Genomic DNA, 24,013 nt, shown 5'->3' with positions numbered 1-24,013 from the left:
TTTTTCTGTCATTTTTTTCTTCAATTATCTTTTTTGTTCCCTGCGCATTCTTTTTCCTCTCTTCCAAAGATCTCAGTTACACATAATTAGTTAGGTGAAGTTGTCCCACAGCTGATAGTCTTATTTTCTATCTTTCTGTTTCAACCTATATAGTTTTTATTACTGTGTCTGCAAGTTTACTAATGCTTGCTTATGTGGTATTTAATCTAGTAATCCTATCAAGTATTTTTAAGTCTCAGACATTGTTGTTTTTATCTTTGGATTTGTTTGGATCTTTTAAATACTTTGCATTTCAGTACTTAATATGGATCAATCTCTTTCTTGGACATGTAGAATATAGTTATTACTTTTGTAGTGTGTCTATTATTAAATACAAAATCTAGTAAATCAAATATAAAATCTGTCTTTCTTGGAGTTCCCACTGTGGCTCAGCAGGTTAAGTACCCGGCATCATCTCTGTGAGGATGCAGGTTCAATCCCTGGCCTTGCTCAGTGGGTTAAGGATACGGCATTGCTGTGGCTGTGGTGTCGGCCTGCAGCTGCAGTTCCAATCTGATCCCTAGCCTTGGAACTTTCATATGTATCCGGTGTGGCCATAAAAAGAGAAAAATATATCTTTGTCATTTCTGGATGTATTCCTATTGATTTTCCTCCTTAATTATAGTCATATATGCCTGCTTATTTACACTCCTGATGAAATTTACTTACTACCAGGCATTATGAAGTTTATCTTGAGTGTGCTTAGTACTTTTGCATTTCTGTAAATATACTCAAGCTTTGTTCTGGAATATACTTGTCATGTGAAAACAGTTTGTTCAAGATTAGATTTAAGGAGTTCCCGTCGTGGCGCAGTGGTTAACGAATCCGACTAGGAACCATGAGGTTGCGGGTTCGGTCCCTGCCCTTGCTCAGTGGGTTAACGATCCGGCGTTGCCGTGAGCTGTGGTGTAGGTTGCAGACTCGGCTCGGATCCCGCGTTGCTGTGGCTCTGGTGTAGGCCGGCGGCTACAGCTCCGATTCAACCCCTATCCTGGGAACCTCCATATGCCGCGGGAGCGGCCCAAGAAATAACAACAACAACAACAACAGAAAGACAAAAAAAAAAAAAAGATTAGATTTAAGCTCACTATGTGGGACCAGGAAAGCCTTACTTTAGTGCTAATCTGCCTCTACTGAAGCAGTAGCTTTTTGAGTAATCTAACCAATGCCCTGTAAATTATGACATTTACCATTCTTACTCATTGGGACACAAACTATTCCTGGCCCTGTGTGAGTGCCAAGGATTATCTGTGCTCTTAAACATTTCTTTGGCACCCTCAGATAGGCTCCTTGGTCCCATGCACTGATTAGAACTTGGCTCAGTACTCTGCCTTTGCAGACACTGCATCCTTGGACTCTCAGCTCTATCTTGTCTACTTGGGGAGATTATGGAGATCACCCTGCACTCCCACTCCTTGTGCTAAGATGTGGAAATGCTCTCTCCGCAGTAAACTGAGTCAAGTGTGTGGATCACATTGGTTTACACTGTTAGGCACTACTGTTGTGTTGTCAGGTTCCAATGTCTGAAAAACCTTTATTCATATTTTATCTAGTGGTTTCTTGTTTTAGGCAGGAAGGTCAATCCAGCCTTGATTCTTCCTATTTTGGCTTGAAGCACAGTATTTGAAGAAACAAACTCTAGACTTAAGAATACAAGAATGGAGTTCTCTTGTGGCACAGTGGGTTAAGGATCTAGTCAGCATTGTCACTGCAGCAACTTGGATCCCTGCTGAGGCACAGGTTCAATCCCTGGACTGGGAATTTCTGTATGCAGTGACTATGGCAAAAGAACAACAAAAAAAGAATTAGAAGACTACAGAGTTTCCATACACCCTTCCCTCAGCTTGCCTAATGTAATAACGTTTGACCTGACTGTAGTATAATGATCAAAACCAGGACATTGACATTGGATAGAATGCTGTGAATCAAATGACAGGGTTTGATTGGATTTCATTGTTTTTGCCACTGAATTTCCAAAAATCAAATCCATAATCCTGTACTGCATTTAGTTCTCTTGCCTTTCATGACCTAAAAATGTTATGTACTGGATAAATTATTTTACAGAGGTTCTTCATTTTGGTCTGCCAGTAGCTTCCTCACGGTTATGCATGTTTTGGTGAGAATACTACCCAAGTGTTTGCCCTTCTTAGTGTGTTACATTGATGCCAGTGTCTCACTATTGGTGATCATTTGGTTAAAGTGGTGTGTGCAGTGTTTTATCTTTGTAATTAAGTACTTAGGAAAGATTCATTGAGACCATTCTAATATCCCATTGCTTCCTTAGACTTTCACCTTTAAATTTTACCATCCATCAATGGATTTCGTATATAATTTTCAATGTTAGAATGGTGATTTTCCTCATTAATTAGAATTCTTCACCATTCAGTTGAACCACAATTCCTCCTTTGGGGTAGCTTAATTTCATGGTTCAGGAAAGCATTAAATAGGATAGGTCTGGAATGTCCCCTAGCTTCCAGGTAGGCTAGGGAAAATGTGGAAAGCTAAAGGAGCAAATGAAAAAATAGCAAAGCAAAAGAATAAAGTTTTATCAATTTGAGCACCAAGAAAAGGTATCAAAAACAATAATTACATTTTCGTTTATTGGATTAGCAGTCTGTGAAATGACAGGAGTTCATAACCAAGTTCAAAGAAAACTGTTAATATGACCAAAATGTAGCTGTAATTACAGATAAAGGAGAAAATAAAGATATGTTTTATTCACTAATTTTTTTCGTTTATTCATTAGTTATTTCAAGAAGTGTCAAGACTTATTTTATTTCTGTCATTAATTTTAAATCTATTTATAACATTTAGATAGTTCATTGTTTTAATTTGTTCAAGTAAGCAAAAAATATTAAAAACATACAAAGTGTAGGGCAAGTGGTTCTGGAGTACTATCCAAGAAGAGTGAAATTAATCAGCTTTGATGCTAACTCAGAACAGATCAATGAACAAATCATCAGTGTAGTCACAAGGGAACTCAGTAAATAGAGTGAGCTATTAATAGCAATATTAATCATTATAATACAGTTGAATTATTTCAGATATGAAACAGCATATATCCTAATAAACAGAGTAACAACATGGAGTTCTCTTTTGTGGTTCAGTGGTAATGAACCTGACTGACTAGTATCCATGAGGATGTAGGTTTGATCCCTGGCTTCTCTCAAAGCATCAAGGATCCGGCTGTGAGCTTTGGTGTGTAGGTCACAGACATAGCTTGAATCCCATGTTGCTGTGGCTGTGGTGCAGACTGACAGCTACAGCTCTAAATCAACCCACTAGCCTGGGAACTTCCGTATTCCTCTGGTGCAGCCCTAAAAAGACAAAAAAAAAAAAGAGTAACAACAGAGGCTCATTCTCTTACTGTACTGGACATGAACTATCTACCAGTCGTATTTTTAATAATTACTAACTTTGAATTATTGTGATGTAAATGTATGTAAATATAACAGATTTTCTTGTAAAAATATTATAACCAGTGATCACATTTGATTATATAACCAGGTCAACTGTCCTGCAAAAAAAGAGATGATGGGCCACTAAAATTTGCAACCTTATTGACTGTCATTTTCTTTTTCTTTGTCATCTGCTCCCCCCCCACGTCAACTGAGATTGCTAAAATCAAAGTTCTACGGATCAACTGCCAAGCACAGCAAGGCAACACTGAGCGGGAATAAATAGGAAAATTATAATGTAAATGGATACAAACCCAAATTGAGGCCATGGTAACAGTAGCATTGTAACCCCTCTTAATTTAAGTGATCAGTTTATAATCACTGTAATAGCTAATTTTCCCCCTCCTTTTGAATTACTGTGATGTAAATGTATGTAAATATAACAGATTTTCTTGTAAAAATATTATAACCAGTGATCGTATTTGATTATATAACCAGGTCAACAGTCCTACAAAAAAGAGATGATGGGCCACTAAAATCTGCAACCTTATTGACTATCATTTTCTTTTTCTTTGTCATCCCCCCACCTGCCAACCCCGAGTCAACAGAGATTCTAGGCTGTAAAGTCCAGAAACAGATTTAATAAGAGACACTGAATCTGCATAAGTACACAGGTTTTTCCAATGAAACTCAGAAACAAAAGTGCTTTATATACATGTCTTTCATTCAAAAGACTTCTTACCAGTGTAACTTGTTTAATATCAAGTAAAGTACCTGCCCACACTAAAGGCATTTCCACATTCCTTACATTCATAGGATTTCTTACCAGTATGAATTCTCTGATGTTTTGTAAAGGAGGAACTATGTCTAAAGGCCTTCCCACATTCCTTGCATTCATAAGGTTTTTCTCCAGTATGAATTCTGTGATGTTCAGTAAGGGCTGAACTATGTCTAAAGGCCTTCCCACATACCTTACATTCATAAGGTTTCTCACCACTATGAATTCTCTGGTGTTGAATAAGGGCTGAAGTAAGTCTAAAGAACTTTCCACACTCTTTACATTCATAAGGTTTTTGACCACTGTGAATTCTCTGATGTCGAGTAAGTTCACTGCCTACTCCAAAAGCTTTCCCACATTCCTTACATTTATATGGTTTCTCACCAGTATGAATTCTCTGATGCCTAGTCAGGGATGAACTATTTCTAAAGACCTTTCCACATGCCTTGCATTCATAGGGTTTCTTACCAGTATGAATTCTCTGATGTCGAGCAAGTTCTCTACAGACTCCAAAAGTCTTCCCACATTCTTTACATGCATAAGGTTTCTCACCAGTATGAATTCTCTGATGTTCAATAAGCTGTGAGCTAATTCTGAAGACCTTCTCACATTGTATGCATTTGTAGGGTTTCTCACCAGTATGAATTCTCTGATGTTCAGTTAGCTGTGAATGGAATCTAAAGTCCTTGCCACATTCCATACATTTGTAACGTTTCTCATCAGTGTGGATTTTCCGATGTCTAGTAAGTTGTGCATGCACTCTAAAAGATTTCCCACAGGAAGTACATTCATAGGGTTTTTCACTATCATGAATTCTTTGAAGTGGAGTAACTTCTTCAATATTTCTAAAAGTCCTTCCATATTCCTTACATTTATAGCACTTTTGATCATCATGAATCTTCTGGTGTACAGTAAGATCTTCGTAAAAACTAAAGGTATTCCCACATTCCATGCATTTATAAAGTTTCACACTGGTATGAATATTCAGTTGTAGGGTATGGGAGTCATCAACTCCAATGGTTTTCCAATATCTACTATATTCAGAGGTTTTCTCACTAGTGTGTATTTTCTTATATTCATCAAAGTTTAAGCAACAACTAAGGACCTTCCCATATTCCTTATATTCAAAGGGCTTCTTGCTATCATGAATTCTCTGATGTACTGTAAAAGACTTACGATTTTTGTAATTGGGCACTTTTTCAGAGATGATTTTCATTTGACTGAAATGTCCTACTTCAGGTCTTTGTACTTCAGTCTTCCTTTTGCTTTGCCAATCATTTCTGAAAATGGAGTTCTCAAAGTCAACTAATTTACTACTTTCTATTACTTCCCACTGTGAATCACTTTTTTCAATACTGTCCTTCTCTATAGACAAAGTCTTTGTGTGATAGTTGGATTCCAAGTCTGAAAGAAAAGGAAAAAACTCCTTTTTTCATGTGTCACAAAAGTAGTTTAAAAATGCAGAGAAGAAAAAAAATGGAAAATAATTCCAAGTATAGGTGAATGATTAAAATACTATTATGAAGTTTGGAGAAAGGTAAAGAGAGTTCAGAGAATGAATGATAAAATCATAACAAGATTGTGAGGTTTGTGATAAGGGAAACAAATTAAATCAGTGGGTCTGAAATTTTGGTGTGGATCATCACCAAGCTAGGTCAAGTACTGATGATCACGAACTAATCCAGATCAATTGACTCAGCATCAACAGATGTAGAATTTAGTCATCACTGTCTTATAGAGATATTGTGAATACAGATCAAAATTGGATAATCTATACATACTAACAATTTTCTGATATTTTTCTTTTATAATAGAATCCTAATATTTTACCATGGAAAGCAGGGTGCTACTTGTTAAGCCATTTTAATCCATTATCCCCTTTTACCTTATATCTTTACACCTTCTTCATCAAACCATATGTCCTACCATTTTCATTTCTCAGCAGTAGAATCCTTATATACTACCTCCTTTTCATTATCCAAATCTAAAAGTTATCACCCTCAGAAATGGTATATTAGCTGACTCTCAGTAATTCATATCTGTGTCTGTAGTCCAATGTCTAGTTCTTTGCCCTCTTACCTATTTTTTATTTGTATATTCAGTAATTTTCTCTGTGGTCACACTGTTTATTTTCCTTATTCATTAAACTCCAAGGACAAAATCATTCTTTGTGCCATTGAATAGTAAGCCCCATGTTATTAGTAGTTGACAATAACAGGAAGAGCAAATCTTTGGCTGAAAGGAATCTAAGAGTATATGCAAATATCACAAATATAAGTCACTGGAGAAAACAATTATCAAAATAATTTTGTAACTATAAGAGTATTAACAACAGTTATAGCATGTCACCATGTCTTTAAAACCTCACACTGCAGTACAGTGATTTTATATATAAATGCACATGTATATAATTTATAATATAGTAAGGTACTTTCACATATAGATAATACTATCGATAAATGGCTGTTTTTCAATCACCTGTTCACTTACACGAATTGTCTCCATCACTGATGTTATTAATTCCCTCCTATGCAGAACTGTGATTTTCTTTTTCCCACATGTCAATAAATTTGGCGTTTTATTTTCTTCTGTTCGGGAGCATTTTCACTATTATACATGTGTCTTACTGAAATCCTAGTCTATGTTTAACTGTTTTCCTTCATGCTCTTTCCCAGATGGTCCTTTCCATTTTCCTACACTCAAAGCTAACCATTGCTACACTGCCTAAAAAAGTTTCTGAATATTTTAGATAATTATATGTACCATATTGTAGGGTTTATGTGATTCTGAACAAAGCTGTGGCTGAGGAGGAGAATATGCTAACAGAATGATATGTCAAAGGTTGTGGACGTGGGCAGGAGTGTAAGGCACTTCATTACAGAGGATCTGTTGGACCTCGCTGGGGATTGGCAATTATGAGCGACCAATCTGAGGAAAAATCCAAAGTGACTGCTAAACACTGCATGATAAAGGGCAAAAATAACTTACTGTGACTGAATAATGTTATATATAATTAAGGTAAAATAATGCAAACATCATTTGACTGAAACAATAAAAAGAATCATAAATGAATGCACTGTCAGTAAATTAAAAGTATTTCCACTTAGGAGTTCCCGTCATGGCTCAGTGGTTAATGAATCCGACTAGGAACCATGAGGTTGCGGGTTCAATCCCTGCCCTTGCTCAGTGGGTTAAGAATCTGGCGTTGCTGTGAGCTGTGGTGTAGACGCGGCTTGGATCCGAGTTGCTGTGGCTGTGGTGTAGGCCAGCGGCTATAGCACCGATTAGACCCCTAGCCTGGGAACCTCCATATGCTGCGGGAGCGGCCCAAGAAATGGCAAAAAGACCACTTAGAAATAAAAAAGCTTCCTATCAAATAACTGTTTAGTTAATGTGGAAGTGTAATTGAAATCACAGACCTTTCAGAGAATGATGGCACTATAAATACTGCATATTAAAAAAAATCTATTAAGCTCATCATCAGTCACATAAAAAGGATTTAAATGTTTATATTAATAAAAAGGAAAGAATGAAAATAACCAATGTATATATTCCATTCAAGAAGAGAAAAAGGGACAAAGTGACCTAAAGAAAAGGTGAGGGGAGAATTCAATAAATCATAGAATCAGAATGTGATGAGTTCGAAAACATAAAAAGACTCTAATTAACAAATACAAGTAAATGACAAGGGAAAGAATCACCAAGAGGGTATTTTTTAAAATGTTGTAAGACTCCTATGCTAATCAGTTTCAAAACATTGACTTATGAATTGTTTTTTAGGTAGTAAATACTGAAAACCCCAGAAGCCATAAAAGTTGGGGGGAAAAAACAACCATTTGCTAGGAAGAGACAGAATTATCCAAGACGTACCTCCTATGAAACAAAAAGTCATAAGCATACCTATTGCCCAGGTTGTGGCAGTAAACAAGGTAATGAACCATGGCTTCTAAAATAAAGATCTGAGTCAGGATCTGGAGCAAGCAAGGCAGATGTGCCCTCAATTGTTGTGACAGAAAACAAGAATGTTTTATAATATTAATAAGCCATGCCAAAAGGACACAAATCACCTGAAGGAGACCACCGTTTTAACAATATAGGAATCAAAATAGGGGAAAAGTACTTTGTGCACTGAAACACGCTAACCGAACAACTAAATAAAATTTATGTCTAGTATTAATTTTTTAAAAAAGAACAAAACATATAAAACATAGAAGGCCAGTAGAGCTCACTTTTAACCAATTCAGGTTTTCTGGTCTGGGATAGGGAAGCTCTAGGGTGAGCTTAGGAAAGCTTCGGAAAGCAAGAATAAATTCAAAGTGGAAAGGATCTTGAGTCTCAAAAATCACCATAAGGAATTAATATTTGTACAACTAGGCATTAACAACAAAGACTGTGATGGGCTAAAGTACACTGAACCAATGAAAACAGCAAATCCATAATGATACATAACTCAGAGGCCAAGTACACCATTTGAGCTGGCTGATTAGTTACAATCATATAAAAAATATAATCAGACACTCTTGCTGCCTTTCCCATTAGGTTGCAAGTTTGTCTGATGGTAAATAATAAATGTAGAAGAAATGATGGACCCAGTAAAACATTGATTCACATAAAGGTTTTCAGTTGTAAAAATCATTAGGTGAACTACTGATAAGGAACTGTGTATTAACATTTTTTGGTTTTTGTGGGTTGTTTGTTTTTGGTCATTTTAGGACCTCACCTGAGACATGTGGAAGTTCCCAGTCTAGGTGTCAAATCGGAGCTATAGCCGCCAACCTACACCACAGCCACACCAGATCTGAGCTGCATCTGTGACCCACACCACAGTTCACAGCAATGCAGGATCTGTAACCCATTGATCGAGGCCGGGGATCGAACCTGCATCCTCATGGATACTAGTCAGATTCGTTTCCACTAGAGCCACAATGGGAACTCTTAGAATTGGTTAATTTTTTTTTTTTTTTTTTTTTGGCTTTTTGCTATTTCTTGGGCCGCTCCCGCGGCATATGGAGGTTCCCAGGATAGGGGTCCAATCGGAGCTGTAGCCGCCGGCCTACACCAGAGCCGCAGCAACGTGGGATCCGAGCCGTGTCTGCAACCTACACCACAGCTCACAGCAACGCCAGATCGTTAACCCACTGAGCAAGGGCAGGGACCGAACCCGCAACCTCATGGTTCCTAGTCGGATTCGTTAACCACTGCGCCACGACGGGAACTCCAGAGTTGGTTAAATTTTTAATAAGTGAAGTTGAAATGTTATTAATAGAGAAATGTGAGAAGACTGAAGAAAGAGCATTCACCTTAGAGTGACCAGAGAATTACAGAGAATAAAGAAAGCAGATAGGTAAAGGAATGTCTTATTTTATCTAAACCCATGCTAACTCTTTGCCTTGAGAAGCAATATGTTGTATCAATTAAGAATATCAGCTTTGGGAGTTCCCATCGTGGCGCAGCGGAAACGAATCCAACTAGGAACCATGAGGTTGTGGGTTCGATCCCTGGCCTTGCTCAGAGGGTTAAGGATCCGGCGTTGCTGTAAGCTGTGGTGTGGGTCGCACACGTGGCTCAGATCTGGTGTTGCTGTGGCTGTGGTGTAGGCCAGCAGCTACAGCTCCGATTAGACCCCTAGCCTGGAACCATGTGCTGCGGGTGCAGCCTTAAAAAGACAAAAGACAAAAAAAAAAAAAAAAAAAATAGCTTCGGTGCCAAACTGCTTGGGTAAGAAAATCTGCTTCTGGCACTAACTGGCTATGTAACCTTGGAGAGATAGCCTAAATACTCTTTGTCTTAGCAATCTCTTCTAAAAATAACACTAGTAGTATTTATGTCATAGGACTGAAGAATTAGGTAATTCAGTGTATCAGGCGTAAAACGGGCCTGGTACAAAGCAAGAACTGTGTGAGCTGAAAGGAAAAAAATTAGTTTTCTGAAATTAAAAGGTTCTTGATGGAATACTGACTTAACATTAAATCTAAGTTCTTTAATCATAACAAATATCTTTGCTGTTCTCCAAGAAGGTGGATAAGAAAATAATACAGTAGGAGTTCCCCTCATGGCGCAGTGGAAATGAATCCAACTAGGAACCATGAGGTTGTGGGTTCGATCCCTGGCCTCACTCAGTGGGTTAAGGATCTGGCGTTGCCATGAGATGTGGTGTAGGTCACAGACATAGCTCAGATCCTGCATTGCTGTGGCTGTGGGTTAGGCTGGCAGCTGTAGCTCTGATTCAACCCCTAGCCTGGGAACCTCCATATGCCATGGGTACAGCCCCAAAAAGAAAAAAAAAAAAAAGAAGAAAGAAAATATAAAGCACTTATAGCAATTCTGGGCTCAAACACAACATCATCGGTATCTCAGTAGATAACGCCGAATGTATCCTAGAAGGCAAATTCAGCTCCCTGGTTATCAAGGAAGGTAGAAATTATATGACAGGACTGAGATCTATGAACATCATGAAAGATGCAGATGCTTGGAGGTGTCGTCTCCTGTACAATGCTTAATCCATGCCTTTGCCTGTACCAGGCCCATTTTACGCCTTTGGAAACCGGGAGAGGAAGTTCATCCAGTTTCTTAAAAGACAGCTTTAGGTCCACTGATATCCTATAGAAAAAATTATAAATTATGTGAACAGCTAAATTTACCCAGTGAGACCAAGTTGCTGTAATTTTCCATCATCACATCCCAGTACAAGTCCCTCTGGGCAGAATCCAGATATTCCCACTCCTCCTGAGAGAAGGTGATGACCACATCCCTGAATGTCACCAGTTCCTGAAACAACAAACCACATAAGTAAAACTGAAGGACACATTTTTCAGAAAAATACAAGAGAGAATTGCATTACAAGAAGGGGTCTAAATAGTAAATAAGGAGGCCAGGGGAAGAATCCTGTGGTGTGGGAAGTAAGGAAATCAGTGCTTCCAAACCAGACTGTCTACAAGTCAAAATAATCCTTTTGTTTCAGAGAAACCTTCCTGTGTCCCATGGGATTTCTTAATTACCTAATAAGCATGTCTGGAAATAACAAAATTATCAGTTTACAAATTGAAAGAAAGAATGTACACATGTACATTGCGTGTTACATGCCTGCTGCATGAATTATCCATAATGGTGAATTTCTACATCCTCATTGCTCTGTTTGGGAAAAATAGCTTAGAAAATAAACAGTATTTTAAAATTTCTTACATCCCCAAGTCCATCACTGTTAATCACTATCTCACATTATATAAGAATTGTAACTTTGAATGACAAATTATTTAGTAAACGCTTTGTAGTGGCTACAAAGTACTCTTGCTTGGTGAAAATATATCAGCCTTAATTGTATTTAGACATTGGTTAGATAAGGTCTTCTCCAATTCTGAAGTCTACAATGCCCTACGATTTATGTCTGACTGAGACCAGTCAACATCAAATCCAGTCTACCTGGAACGTCAAATCTGTTTCAAAAGTACAGGGTTTGCCCATATGTCATCAAATGGATCCCCTTTTTTTCTGTACCCAAGAATATGAAAAAGGATGGTAAATGCCTCCATCTAGGGATTCCATTTCTACACTGTAGGTTTGTTCTGAACAAAAGACTAAACACACAGGAATGTTGAACATAATTTAAAGAATAGATGGGCACACAGGAGGTACAGTGTGCTGTTTGACTCCAACTCTCACTAGAAAGTAAAAAACTATAGGGATGTGAGGCAAGTTCCTAGGGTTGTTTGCTTGGAAAATACAGATAAATGAAACGTTCACAAAGGAGACAGAAATAGCAACTTACATGGTCCATGGTTAGAAGTTTAAAGAATTGATCACGGAATTCCACTTCTGGTATGACAGCATGAGGAGCTTCACAGACATGCTCCCCACTGAAACTGGTGAAAATTATATATAAAAACATAAAGCAAATGAAAAAAACACATTTGTTCAAGAAAATCTGCTAAAACGTATTAAGAACTGTGAAAGTCTTGCAGTATTTGATCCAAACCAGCACCCTTCCTTGTCCATCCCATCTTAGAAAAAGACTCCATTCCAAACCAGAACAGCCAAGGACACAAACTTCCTCACCACTTCTCAACCTCTGCTCCATGGTCACTTCCCACCATGCCCCCAGCTACTTGTTATTCAAACAAATGTAACTAAGGCTTGGAGATTTTCTTCTGCTTAGTAGCCACACAAGTAGCTGTACCTTGAGTGTAACACTGCCATGAATCCTGGGGTTCCAGCTGCCTTTGCCTTGGCTCATGGGGAAGAAATTCCACGCCAAGAGAGGCAAGCTGAAACCTAGAGCTGCTGCACAAACCCCCTCCGCTGCCTTCATTTGCAAGAGAGGGGAGAAGTCCAATGAAGGTAATGTCAGTAACAACATTACCACAAAAGTGATGAAAGAGAAGAGGATATTTTAGGAGTAACATTTCTATATCTCGTTGGAATTTACCATAAGTCAGAAGCTGTTCCTGATAAGGTAAGGCATAGGTTAAGGCCAGTTTCAACAGCTAAAATATTTGCCAGTCATATATCTGATAAGAGGTTAATAAAATATATAAAGAATTCATACAACTCAACTGAAAAGTGGGCCGAGAATCTGAATTGATAGTTCTCCAGAAAATCAAAAACAATGAAGTACTACCTCACACATGTTAGAATAGCATTCGCAAAAAAACAGACTGGAGTTGCCTGTTGTGCCTCAGTGGAAACAAACCCAACTAGTATCCATGAGGATGCAGGTTTGATCCCTGGCCCTGCTCAGTGGATTATCAATCCAGCGTTGCTATGAGCTGTGGTGTAGGTCGCAGATGCACCTTGGATCCCATGTTGCTGTGGCTGTGGTATAGCTGGCAGCTGCAGCTCCCATTTGACCCCTAGCCTGGGAATGTCCATGTGCCACAGGTGTGGCCCTAAAAAGAAAAAAGAAAACAAAGACCAACAGGCGTTGAGGAGATGTGGAGGAAAGTGAGAACTTGTGCACTGTTAGTGGGAATGCAAATGGATACAGCCGCTATAGAAAACAGAATGAACATTCTTTAAAAAGCTAAAAACAGAACTACTATACAGTCCAACAATCCCACTTCTGAGTATTTCTCTGAAGGAAACAAAATCACTCTCTTGAAAAGATTTCTGCACCCCCATGTTCACTGCAGCAGTATTTATAGTATCCAGTATGCCAGATGTGGAAACAACCTAAATATCCACTGATGGGTGAATGGATAAAGTGTGTGCATGCGTGTGTATAAATACATACACATACATGTAATGGAATAAAAATATTATATTTTGGGTTGGTTGGTCCTTTTTTCTTTCAAGTATGTCTTTAAATACAAATGTATAGCACAGTAATTATGAACATAACCCCAGACAAAAACACATAAAAAAGGGAAGGGTGTAGCTGTACAGGAGCATAATTTTTCTATCCTATTAAAGCTAAGTTTGTGTACACTAAATAGGTGTTAAGTCAATAATTCCTATCTAGGTCAATCTGTCTAGAAGATATAACAATTATAAACATGAATGCCTTAAACAAAGCCCCCAAATATATGAAGTAATAATTGACAGTATTGAGGAGAGAAACAGTTCTACAAGAGAGTTGGAGACTTCGATAAACCAATTTCAATAATGGAGAGAAAAACCAGACAAAAAATATCTGGAGAATAGACGACTACGGTAACAGTACAAATCAGCTAGACCTCCCAGACATAAACCAAACACTCCACCAGATAACAGCAGAATACACATTCTTCTCAAGCATAAATGAAATATTCTCTAGGATATGTTAGGCTGCAAAAACCATCACAATAAATGCAATTGAAACCAGGATTTTGAAAATGTTTTAAAAGCTCACAAACATTAAGATAATCCAGAATGGTCAAAGAAAGAGAGGACTCACAAAATCCTATACCAGATAGTTTATGCTAACAATGCGTTTTATGGTAAAAACCTATTTTTGTTGGCCAGGAGCCCTGGGGTTGCAATGTAATCAATTTGACCTCTCAAGAGGCTTGAGATGAAGCAGCTAAGCCTAGTCACACAGTGGCTCCGTGACTATGTGACTAACCTTCAATTAAAAAAACCCTGGACATCAAGGCTCCGGTGAGCTTCCCTGGCTCACTTCACATGTGTCATTATAAAAGTTATGGGGAGAATTAGGTGCTATCTGTGTTTCTCCATTGGAAACTCACATCTAGTTTCTCCTGGACTCCACCCGACATGACTTTTTTTATTTTAATCTGTGTCCTTTCACTGTAATAAAGCATGGACACAAGCATAATATAGTTTTTCTGGGTTTTAAGTCCTAATGAATTGTCAAATCTGAGGATGGTTTTGGGAAACCCTGACAAACCACGGCCTTAGTGTAAGTTGATGAAAACCTAACATCTTTGGGTTTGTTTCCAGGGTGCCTCTCCTCACCTTCAAAGGCATGTCATACAGTTCCTTTCATGATCGTCATCATCATAGCCTACCATACTTTTAGTCCTGTTCAGCTTACATTATTTGGTCAATTAGAAACAAGGGATGGGCACTTATGTAACTGATGTTTAATGTATAAATGCAATTTCTGGAAATTTTTCCTTAAGAAGCTGTGTAGTATTTAACAGTGATAATACTGATCTATATTAAATATTGAGGAAAGAATTTTTTAATGAATTACTCAGGAAGACAATCAGATTTTTTAAATGACTGAAGGTTGTCTACTATCATGATAAAGAACATAGAGTCCATCATTCAAAATTCAGTGTGTATACAACTCAACAACAAAGAAACCAATGGAAAAATGGGCAGAAGACCTAAATAGACATTTCTGCAAAGAAGACAGATGGCCAGCAGGCACATGAAAATATGCTCAACGTCATTAATTATTAGAAAAATGCAAATCAAAACTACAATGAGGTACCAACCTTACACCAGCCACAATGGCTGTCTTTAGTAAATCTACAAATAACAAATGCCAGAGAGGATGTGAAGAAAAGGGTACCCTTCTCTACTGTTGGTTGGAATGTAATCTGATACAACTACTATGTAACACAGTATGGAGGTTCCTCAGAAAACTAAACACAGAAATACCATATGATCCAGCAATGCCACTCCTGAGCATATATCCAGACAAAACTACAATTCAAAAAGATACTTGCACCCCTATGTTCATAGCAGCACTATTCACAATAGCCAAGACATGGAAAACAACCTAAATGTCCATTGACAGATAAATGGATTAAGAAGATGTGTTACATATACACAATGGAATACTACTCAGCCATAAAAAAGAACAAAATAATGCCATTTGCAGCGACATGGATGGAACTAGAGGTTCTCATACTAAATGAAGTAAGCCAGAAAGAAAACAACAAATACCATATGATACCACTTATCTGTGGAATCTAAAATGTGGCACAGGGAGTTCCCATTGTGGCTCAGTGGGTTACAAACCTGACTAGTATCCATGAGGTTTGATCTCTGGCTTTCTTAGTGGGTTAAGGATCTGGCGTTGCCATGAGCTGTGGTGTACGTCACAGATGCAGTTCGGGTCCCACATTGCTGTGGCTGTTGCATAGGTGTAGGCCAAAAGCTGCAGCTCTGGCCTGGGAACTTCCATGTGCAGGTGTAGCATTAAAAATAAACAAAAAAATGGCACAAATGAACCTACCTCTAGAACAGAAACAGACTCACATACCATGGAGAACAGACTTGTGGTTGCTGAGGGGAGGGGGAGGGAGTGAGATGGATTGGGAATTTGGATCTAGTAGACGCATACTATTACATTTTGAATCAAGAAGCAGTGAGGTCCTGCTGTATAGCACATGGAACTATATCCAATCTCTTGTGATAGAACATGATGGAAGATAATATAAGAAAAAGAACACAGGTATACATATATAAATGTATATACATGACTGGTCATTTGCTGTACAGCAGAAATGGACACAGCATTGTAAATCAACTGTACTTTAATAAAAATTAAAACAAAGAACCCCCACAAAATTCAGTCTGTGAATCATCTTCAGCTATACTAAGTGTACAACCTTTTACTCAGTTACTTAATTGCCTTAATTTATTCATCAGTAAAGTGGGAATAACATTGCCTGCCTTAGAGTGTTGCTGTCTGGATCAATTTAAATAAAGCATATGAAATACTTTCAATGCCATATAAATAGCACCTAATGATGCCTAATAAAAACTGCCTATTTATGAGATTATAAAGACTATTTCACATTCCTTGTTTTATTATTTTTAAAAAATATTCCCCCTGTGCTTTTTGCTACAGGGAAACTTGATATTTCAGATCTGTTTTCTCCTGTAATGTTAACTTATTTCAGAGTCCTGTGTTGAGATTACAATTTTTCCTCATTTTTGTCATAAAGTCTCTCAAAAGTGAAAGGATGACATATCTCCTTGCCCTCTACACAAAGTTGAAGACATATAACTAGCTCAAAGAATCCAGTTGGTGGCAAATTGAGCATAAAAGGCTTAATCTTGTTCCTTTGGCCAACAGACTTGCATGCATACTTAGAAATACGTTCTATATGTTCTATAAATCTGTCCTTTCAAGTGTAATTTGTATAATACGGTCTTGTATGATACTTGGATTCCCCAGATCATTTCTGTATCATCTGGAAAAAAACACAACTTTGTAAAATGCCATGAATGTCTGATCAGCAGTCTTTTGTTTGTTTGTTTTGCTTTCTCTTACTGTCTTTTTAAGGCTACATCCACGGCATATGGAGGTTCCCAGGCTAGGAGTCTAATTGGAGCAGTAGCCACCAGCCTATACCACAGCCAAAGCAATGCAGGATTGGAGCCAAATCTGTGAACTCTGCCACAGCTCACAGCAACGCCAGATCCTTAACCCACTGAGCAAGGCCAGGAATCAAACCCGAAACCTCATGGTTCCTAGTCGGATTCGTTTCTGCTGCACCACGATGGGAACTCCTGATCAGCAGTCTTAATTCATGATTTGTTCCCCTGCTAATTGTTTATTTGATGTCTATATAATCTCCAAAGCTTTTAATACTTAGATGTGTCAAATTACACCATGACCATGCCAGTTTCTACTTATTCCTACATGCCTAGAAGTATGATAAAGCTGTGACTTTGTCTCATTTATTGGCAAATTTATGTGATTCTTTTTAAAGAAACGAAAGAAGAAATTAAACTCCCAGATTCAAAAATCCTCAGCAAAATATTAGCAAATTGAATTCAACAATATATTAAAAGGATCAGGAGTTCCTACTCTGGCTCGCTGGGTTAAGAACCCAACATAGTGTCCCTGAGGACGCAGGTTCAATCCCTGGCCTCATTCAGTGGGTTAAGGATTGGGCATTGCCACAAGCTGTGGTGTAGGGCACAGATGCGGCTCATATCTCGTGTTGCTGAGGCTGTGGAGGAGGCCCTTGGTACCTTGGGAACTTCCATATGCTGCAGGTGTGGCCATAAAAAGAAGAAAAAAAAAAAAAGGATCAAACACCATGATCAAGTGGGATTTATCCCATGGATGCAAGAGTGGTTTCTAACACACTATTGATAAAATGAAGGATAAAACAATGATCATCTCAACAGATGCAGAAAAAGCATGCGACAACATAACAAAGGCCATATATGACAAGGCTGCAGCTAACATCATACTTAAAGCTTTTCCTCCAAGATCAGGAACAAAACAAGGATGTTTACTCTCACCACTCTTATTTAACACAGAATTGGAAGTCCTAACCAGAGCAATTATGTTAAAAAAAAAAAAAAAAAGGAAATAAAAGGCATCCAAATCAAAAAAGTAAAACTGTCACTATTTGCAGATGATATATTATATAAAAGAAGACCCTATAGACTCCACCAAAAAATTGTTAGAAGCAATTAATTTAGTAAAGGTACAGGATACAAAATCAACATACGAAAAAGTTAACATTTGCAAATCTCGCTATTAAAAATTCCTTCTAAATCTGGTACATGGAATACATACAATGGAATATTATTCAGCTGTTAACAAAGAATGAAATAATGCCATTTGCAGCAGCACAGACCTAGAGATTATCATACTGAGTGAAGTAGGTCAGACAAAGAATAACAAATATCATATATCACTTTTATGTGGAATCTAATTTAAAATGATACAAAAGAGCTTAATTATAAAATAGAAACAAACTCACAGATTTCAAAACCAAGAGGTGAAACTATTGGGGAGAGGGAGGAATTGGGAGGGTGGAAGTAACACTACTGCATAAAATAGATGATTAAAAGGCCCTACTGTATAGCATAGGAAAATCTACTCAATAGTTTGTAATAACCTCAATGTGGGAAAAAAGAATGGATATGTTTATAACTTTGCTGTACACCTGAAACTAATACAATTTTTTTTTTTTTTTTTTTTTGCTTTTTAGGGCCGCATCCACAGCATATGGAAGTTCCTAGGCTAGGGGTCTAATTTGAGCTACAGCTGCTAGCCTACACCACAGTCACAACTTGGGATCCAAGCCTCGCCTGCCATCTATACCACGGCTCAGGGCAACGCAGGATCCTTCACCCACTGAGCAAGGCCAGCGACTGAACCCACATCCTCATGGATACTAGTCTGATTCATTTCTGCTGAGCCACAATGCGAACTTCACTAATACAATACTGTAAGTCAAGTATATTCCAATAAAAATTTTTAAAATAATAATTCCTTTTAAGTGCTTATCAAAATTAACTATATTTTCATTGCTCTTGACTTATAGAAAATATATGAGGAATACTTAGGATCTTCACAAAATAAATTCTTTTTCTTGAGGACTTAATAAGTGCAAGGTATTTATTAAGTGCTCTAGGTCAATGCCCAGATTAATGTATCCAACTGCCATAAAAACCATAAGGCATTGATCCAATTATTTTATATATCTTATAGGAAGGAAAGATAAAACATAACGATTAATAACTACTGAATTCCTTGAATTAGGGATAGTGAACAAGGAACTGAATATTAGATTTTTTTTTAATTAAAATCCAAAAATGATGTCTTTTTTTTTTCCTTTTTATGGCTGCACCTACAGCATTTGGAACCTCGCAGGCTAGGGATGGAATTGGAGCTATAGCTGCAGGCCTAAACCATAACTATAGCAACGCTGGATCCAAGCCACATCTGCAACCTATGCCACAGCTTGCAGCAATGTCAGATCCTTAACCTACTGAGTGAGGCCAGGGATCAAACCTGCGTCTTTACAGAGATTAGAGGGGTCCTTAACCCACTGAGCCACAGTGGGAACTCCCATAAAATGTTTTTCTATTAAGCAAAACTTTATTGTTTTAGTATGAGTAGATATTTCACCTTAATGACTGAAAATTTAGCAGACGTTATAACAAGAAAATATGCACCAGATTTTGAAAATTCAGTATGAAGATATGAATGTAGGAGTTCCCGTCGTGGCGCAGTGGTTAACCAATCCGACTAGGAACCATGAGGTTGCGGGTTCGGTCCCTGCCCTTGCTTAGTGGGTTAACGATGCGGCGTTGCCGTGAGCTGTGGTGTAGGTTGCAGACGCGGCTCGGATCCTGCATTGCTGAGGCTCTGGCGTAGGCCGGTGGCTACAGCTCCGATTGGACCCCTAGCCTGGGAACCTCCATATGCCGTGGGAGCGGCCCAAGAAATAGCAAAAAGACAAAAAAATTAATTAATTAATTAATTAATTAAAAAAAGATATGAATGTAAAATACTTTTGATTTCCTTATATTATTATATGTTGAAATAATATTTTAGATATACTGGTTCAACTAAGATGCAGTATCAAAATTAATTTCAGGAGTTCCCGTCGTGGCGCAGTGGTTAACGAATCCAACTAGGAACCATGAGGTTGCGGGTTCGGTCCCTGCCCTTGCTCAGTGGGTTAACGATCCGGCGTTGCCGTGAGCTGTGGTGTAGGTTGCAGATGCGGCTTGGATCCCGCGTTGCTGTGGCTCTGGCGTAGGCAGGTGGCTACAGCTCCCATTCAACCCCTAGCCTGGGAACCTTCATATGCCGCAGGAGCGGCCCAAGAAATAGCAACAACAACAACAACAACAACAAAAAAGACAAAAGACAAAAAAAAAATTAATTTCAACTCTTTCTTTTTACTTTTTAAATGTTCAATAGAAGGGTTCAATCGAAATTCTAAAATTACATGAGTGGCTTTCATTGTATTTCCATGTGATGCTTTAGACTCAAATAACACTATCCCATACTGCCTCTCACAGTCTACACCAAAATGTGGTCTGAAACAAAATCATACTGCCAAATCTCAAAATCACAACTCATTTTGTCGTGACCACTCAAAAATCCCCATAGGTTCCCTAAAAAAGCTCCCTGCCCTTGTTCACACATACCTCTCTTCACAAAACTCCAGTCATATACTCACTCCTAAATGCAAGGTTGGCTTTGTCTCTAACTGATCAAAACACTTTCTACCTTGCTTTGTTTGGAAACCAAAGGTATCTGCTATGTTATATTACCTAACCACTTGTCTCTTCCTTAACAAATCACAAGCCGTTGGGAGCTCCTGTCATGGCATAGTGGAAACGAATCCAACTAGGAACCACAAGGTTGCTGGTTTGATCCCTGGCCTCACTCAGTGGGTTAAGGATCTCATGTTGCCATGAACTGTGGTGTAGGTTGCAGATGTGGCTCGGATCCTGCGTGGCTGTGCTGTAGGCCGGCCGCTGTAGCTCTGATTGGACCCCTAGCCTCGGAACCTCCATATGTCATGTGTGCAGCCCTAAAAAGAAAAAAAAAAGAAAAATAAATAAATTAAGCCCTTAATTTATGCCCCACAAGTTGTATTTCTTTTATTTCCTTTCCTTTTTATGGCCACATCTGTGGCATATGGAAATCCCAAGGCCAGGGGTTGAAGTGGAGCTGCAGCTGCAACCCATGTCACAGCATGTGGCAATATTGGATCCTTAACCCACCAAGTGAGGCCAGGGATCAAACCCATATCCTCATGGAGACTCTGTTGGGTCCTTGACCCACTGAGGTACAATGGGAACTCCAACAAGTTGTGTTTCTTTGCCATCCTTTGGGAAGAAGAGCACATGGGGTAACTGAATGATTTACCCAATGGGTATGGGAACATTAACTGGAAAGGAAAAGGGTATTTGGAAAGGCTCTGCAAGTGAAAGTGACCCATCTCTGTTGCCCTGTTATTAACTGGGAAGGGAAGGCCTATGAACCAGAAAAATGGACAAGTCTCAATTAGGTAGGAAAGGTGGGGATTTAGATGGCAGAATAGGACTGGAGCTCAACTTCTCTTCTAAAAACAACAAAACTTACAACTAAATGCTGAGCAATCTTCAACCAAATGGACCGGGAACTTTCAAAAAGATATCCTACTCCAGAAGACAAAGAGGAGGCCACCTAAAGAGGTAGGGGGGTGATTATGTGATATAAGCAACTCCATACCTCCTGGGTGGGAAGCCCCACAGACTGGAAAGTAAATGGTTCACAGAGACTCACCTACAGGGGTGAGAGTTCTGAGCCCCACATCAAACTCCACATCAAATCTCCAAACACATGAGTGTGGGGATCTGGCATTGAAGGCCAGTGGGGCTTGTGTGCAGGAGCTCCAGGGAACTGGGGGAAACAGAGACCCCATTCTTAAAAGGCGCACAGACATTCACGTGCACGGGGTCCCAGGGCAAAGCAAAGTCTCCATAGGAATCTGGGTCAGACCTGACTGCAGTTCTTGGAGGACGTTCTGGGAAAACAGGGGTGAATGTGGCTTGTTGTGGGGGAAGGACATTGGAAGCAAAACTCAGGATTATTCAGCAGCTGCCTTTCTCTGGAGGTGGCTATTTTGGGAAAATCCGGCTCCACCCAGAGCGCTGAGAGCCCCAGGGCAAACAACTATCACGGTGGGATCACAGCCCCACCCCTCAGTAAACAGGCTACCTAAAGACCGCCCCCAGGTACACAGCTGCCTCTAATCCCAACCAGAGACAAAAGTCCCACCCACCAGAGGGATAGGAATCAGCTCCACCTACCAGTGGGCAGGCATCAGTCCCTCCCATACAGCAAGCCCCCTTACCAACTTCAGCCACAAGGGGAGCAGCCATCAGAAGTAAGAGAGGCTACAACTCTATTACCTGTAAAAAGGTCACCACACCAAAAACCTATAAAAATGAAAAGACAGAGAACTATAACACAGATGAGGAAGAAAGAAAAAAATCCCAGAACAGCTAAGTGATCAGGAGATTCTCAACCTCCAGGACTTTAGATTGTTGAGGCTGAAGATGATGCAAGACATTGGAAATAAACTGGAGGCAAAGATGGATAACTTACAGGCAACACTGAGCAAAGAGATACAAGATATAAAACTTAAACAAGAAGAGATGCAAAATACAATAACAAAAATTCACTAGAAGCAGCTAACAGCAGAATACAGGAGGCAGAAGAATGAATAAGTGAGGTGGAGGACTGAAGTGGAAATTACGGATGCAGAACAGAAAAGAGAAAAAAGATTGAAAACAAATGAGAGTCTCAGAGAACACTGGGACAACATTAAACACATCATTTAGGCAGGGAAATGTAAGAGAAGGAAAGCACATCTTCTAGGATTTGTAAATCAAAAACGTATGACAATAAAAAGCAAACACAAACTGACTTTGGGCCACTAAGTAGCAATGCTCTTCACTTCAGGACTTGCGGAACTACAGGTACAAGAAGGGACTTGTGGGACTAAACTTGCTAAATAAGAAAACACTGTCCACCACCAGACATGGCCCATCACTCACCATAAAACAGACAGAAGTAAGAGGGAAACTACAATACGGAGTTTTACCAGCATCAGAGAAAAAGGTAAACATCATCTATGCCCAGAGCTAGAATATATGTTCCCAGCAACATCTAGGGGCCACAGCTCAGGGAATGCTGTGGTTCTGGCCTCCATAATGCATTCAAGGGAGTTTAACCCAGGAAAAACTTCTGCACCTGTGCCCTCCCGCTCAGGTCTTCCCAGAAGCCTATCTTGAAGGCAAGTGCAAGCCTAAACTCTCATCTCATGATTGACCATGTACTTTTCTATTGAGAACTTTCATTATAGGAGGGATATTCGTGACTTTCTCTTTGACGATCATTTCTCTGCAGCTAGATCGAACTGGTTACATGGTGTGAGGACAGAAGAGAATCTAGGGAAACATTCCAAGAAATTATGGAACCTACAATTGGTACCCTGGATGGGTAACACTCCCTTTACCCTCTAAGTTAAGCACTACGCTGGGTACTGGGGGGCGCGGGGATATAGTTTACATATACATATAATTTTATGTATATGTATACATATACATTCTATATCCATAAAAGAAATTTTACCCACTCCTACAAGCTCACTGAAAAAAACAAAACTCCGAACTTAAGCTCACCGAAAGCAAAACAAAACAACTCCATTTCGTTCACACGTAATAGTCATACTTACAACAGAGCTGTCACAGGACCACGTGGTCGCGGTGTCACACACCCTCTCGGCCACGGTCCTGTAGACCGAGGTCACACAGTAGGCTCCGCCCCTGACAGCCCGCGAGCCCAGTCAGATACCAGCCATGGCGAATCAGGGCCCCAAGACCCTCTGACTCGCTCTCGCTTTCTATCACAAACGTACGAGTGCGAACTAACACTCTGCAATGACGCCGTCACAGACAATTGCCTCCGCGGCTCATGCACACAAGGCTTGAGGCTCCAGCTGCACACGCCCCATCCGCGCTTTGGGAGCTAAAGGCCTCCTCACCACCTGTCTCTCCCACAGCCGGACCTGGGTCACCTCAACTCACCAGGCATAGCCCTACAAGCGCCGCGACACCGGAAGGGGAGCAAAGGTCGAAGTTCATTTGG

General features: G+C 39.3%; 1 protein-coding gene across 2 annotated transcripts; it reads right to left on the bottom strand.

Annotated features, from left to right (window-relative positions):
* Positions 1-2,612: 2,612 nt before the first annotated feature.
* ZNF529 (zinc finger protein 529) lies at positions 2,613-23,985 on the bottom strand. 2 transcript variants are annotated; one of them, XM_013998442.3, is made up of 3 exons: positions 11,981-12,240; positions 10,857-10,983; positions 2,613-5,619 (listed from the first exon to the last, which is right to left on the bottom strand). In XM_013998442.3, exons 1-3 carry the CDS (start codon positions 12,098-12,100, stop codon positions 4,199-4,201), a joined length of 1,668 nt encoding a protein of 555 aa, XP_013853896.2. In that variant the 5' UTR covers positions 12,101-12,240; the 3' UTR covers positions 2,613-4,198. The 2 variants fall into 2 exon arrangements, with proteins under 2 accessions (XP_013853896.2, XP_084816844.1); XM_084960718.1 differs by lacking the exons at positions 10,857-10,983; positions 11,981-12,240 and adding an exon at positions 23,953-23,985.
* Between the last annotated feature and the right edge of the window lie 28 nt (positions 23,986-24,013).

Source organism: Sus scrofa, chromosome 6, assembly GCF_054392235.1.
Source record: "Sus scrofa isolate SSC_HxYL_T2T_F1_AM1 chromosome 6, Sscrofa_HxYL_maternal_Yorkshire_Landrace_v2.0, whole genome shotgun sequence".
Taxonomy (NCBI): domain Eukaryota; kingdom Metazoa; phylum Chordata; class Mammalia; order Artiodactyla; family Suidae; genus Sus; species Sus scrofa.
The sequence above is the reverse complement of the archived record's forward strand: the minus strand, read 5'-3'. Positions and strand labels throughout refer to the sequence as shown.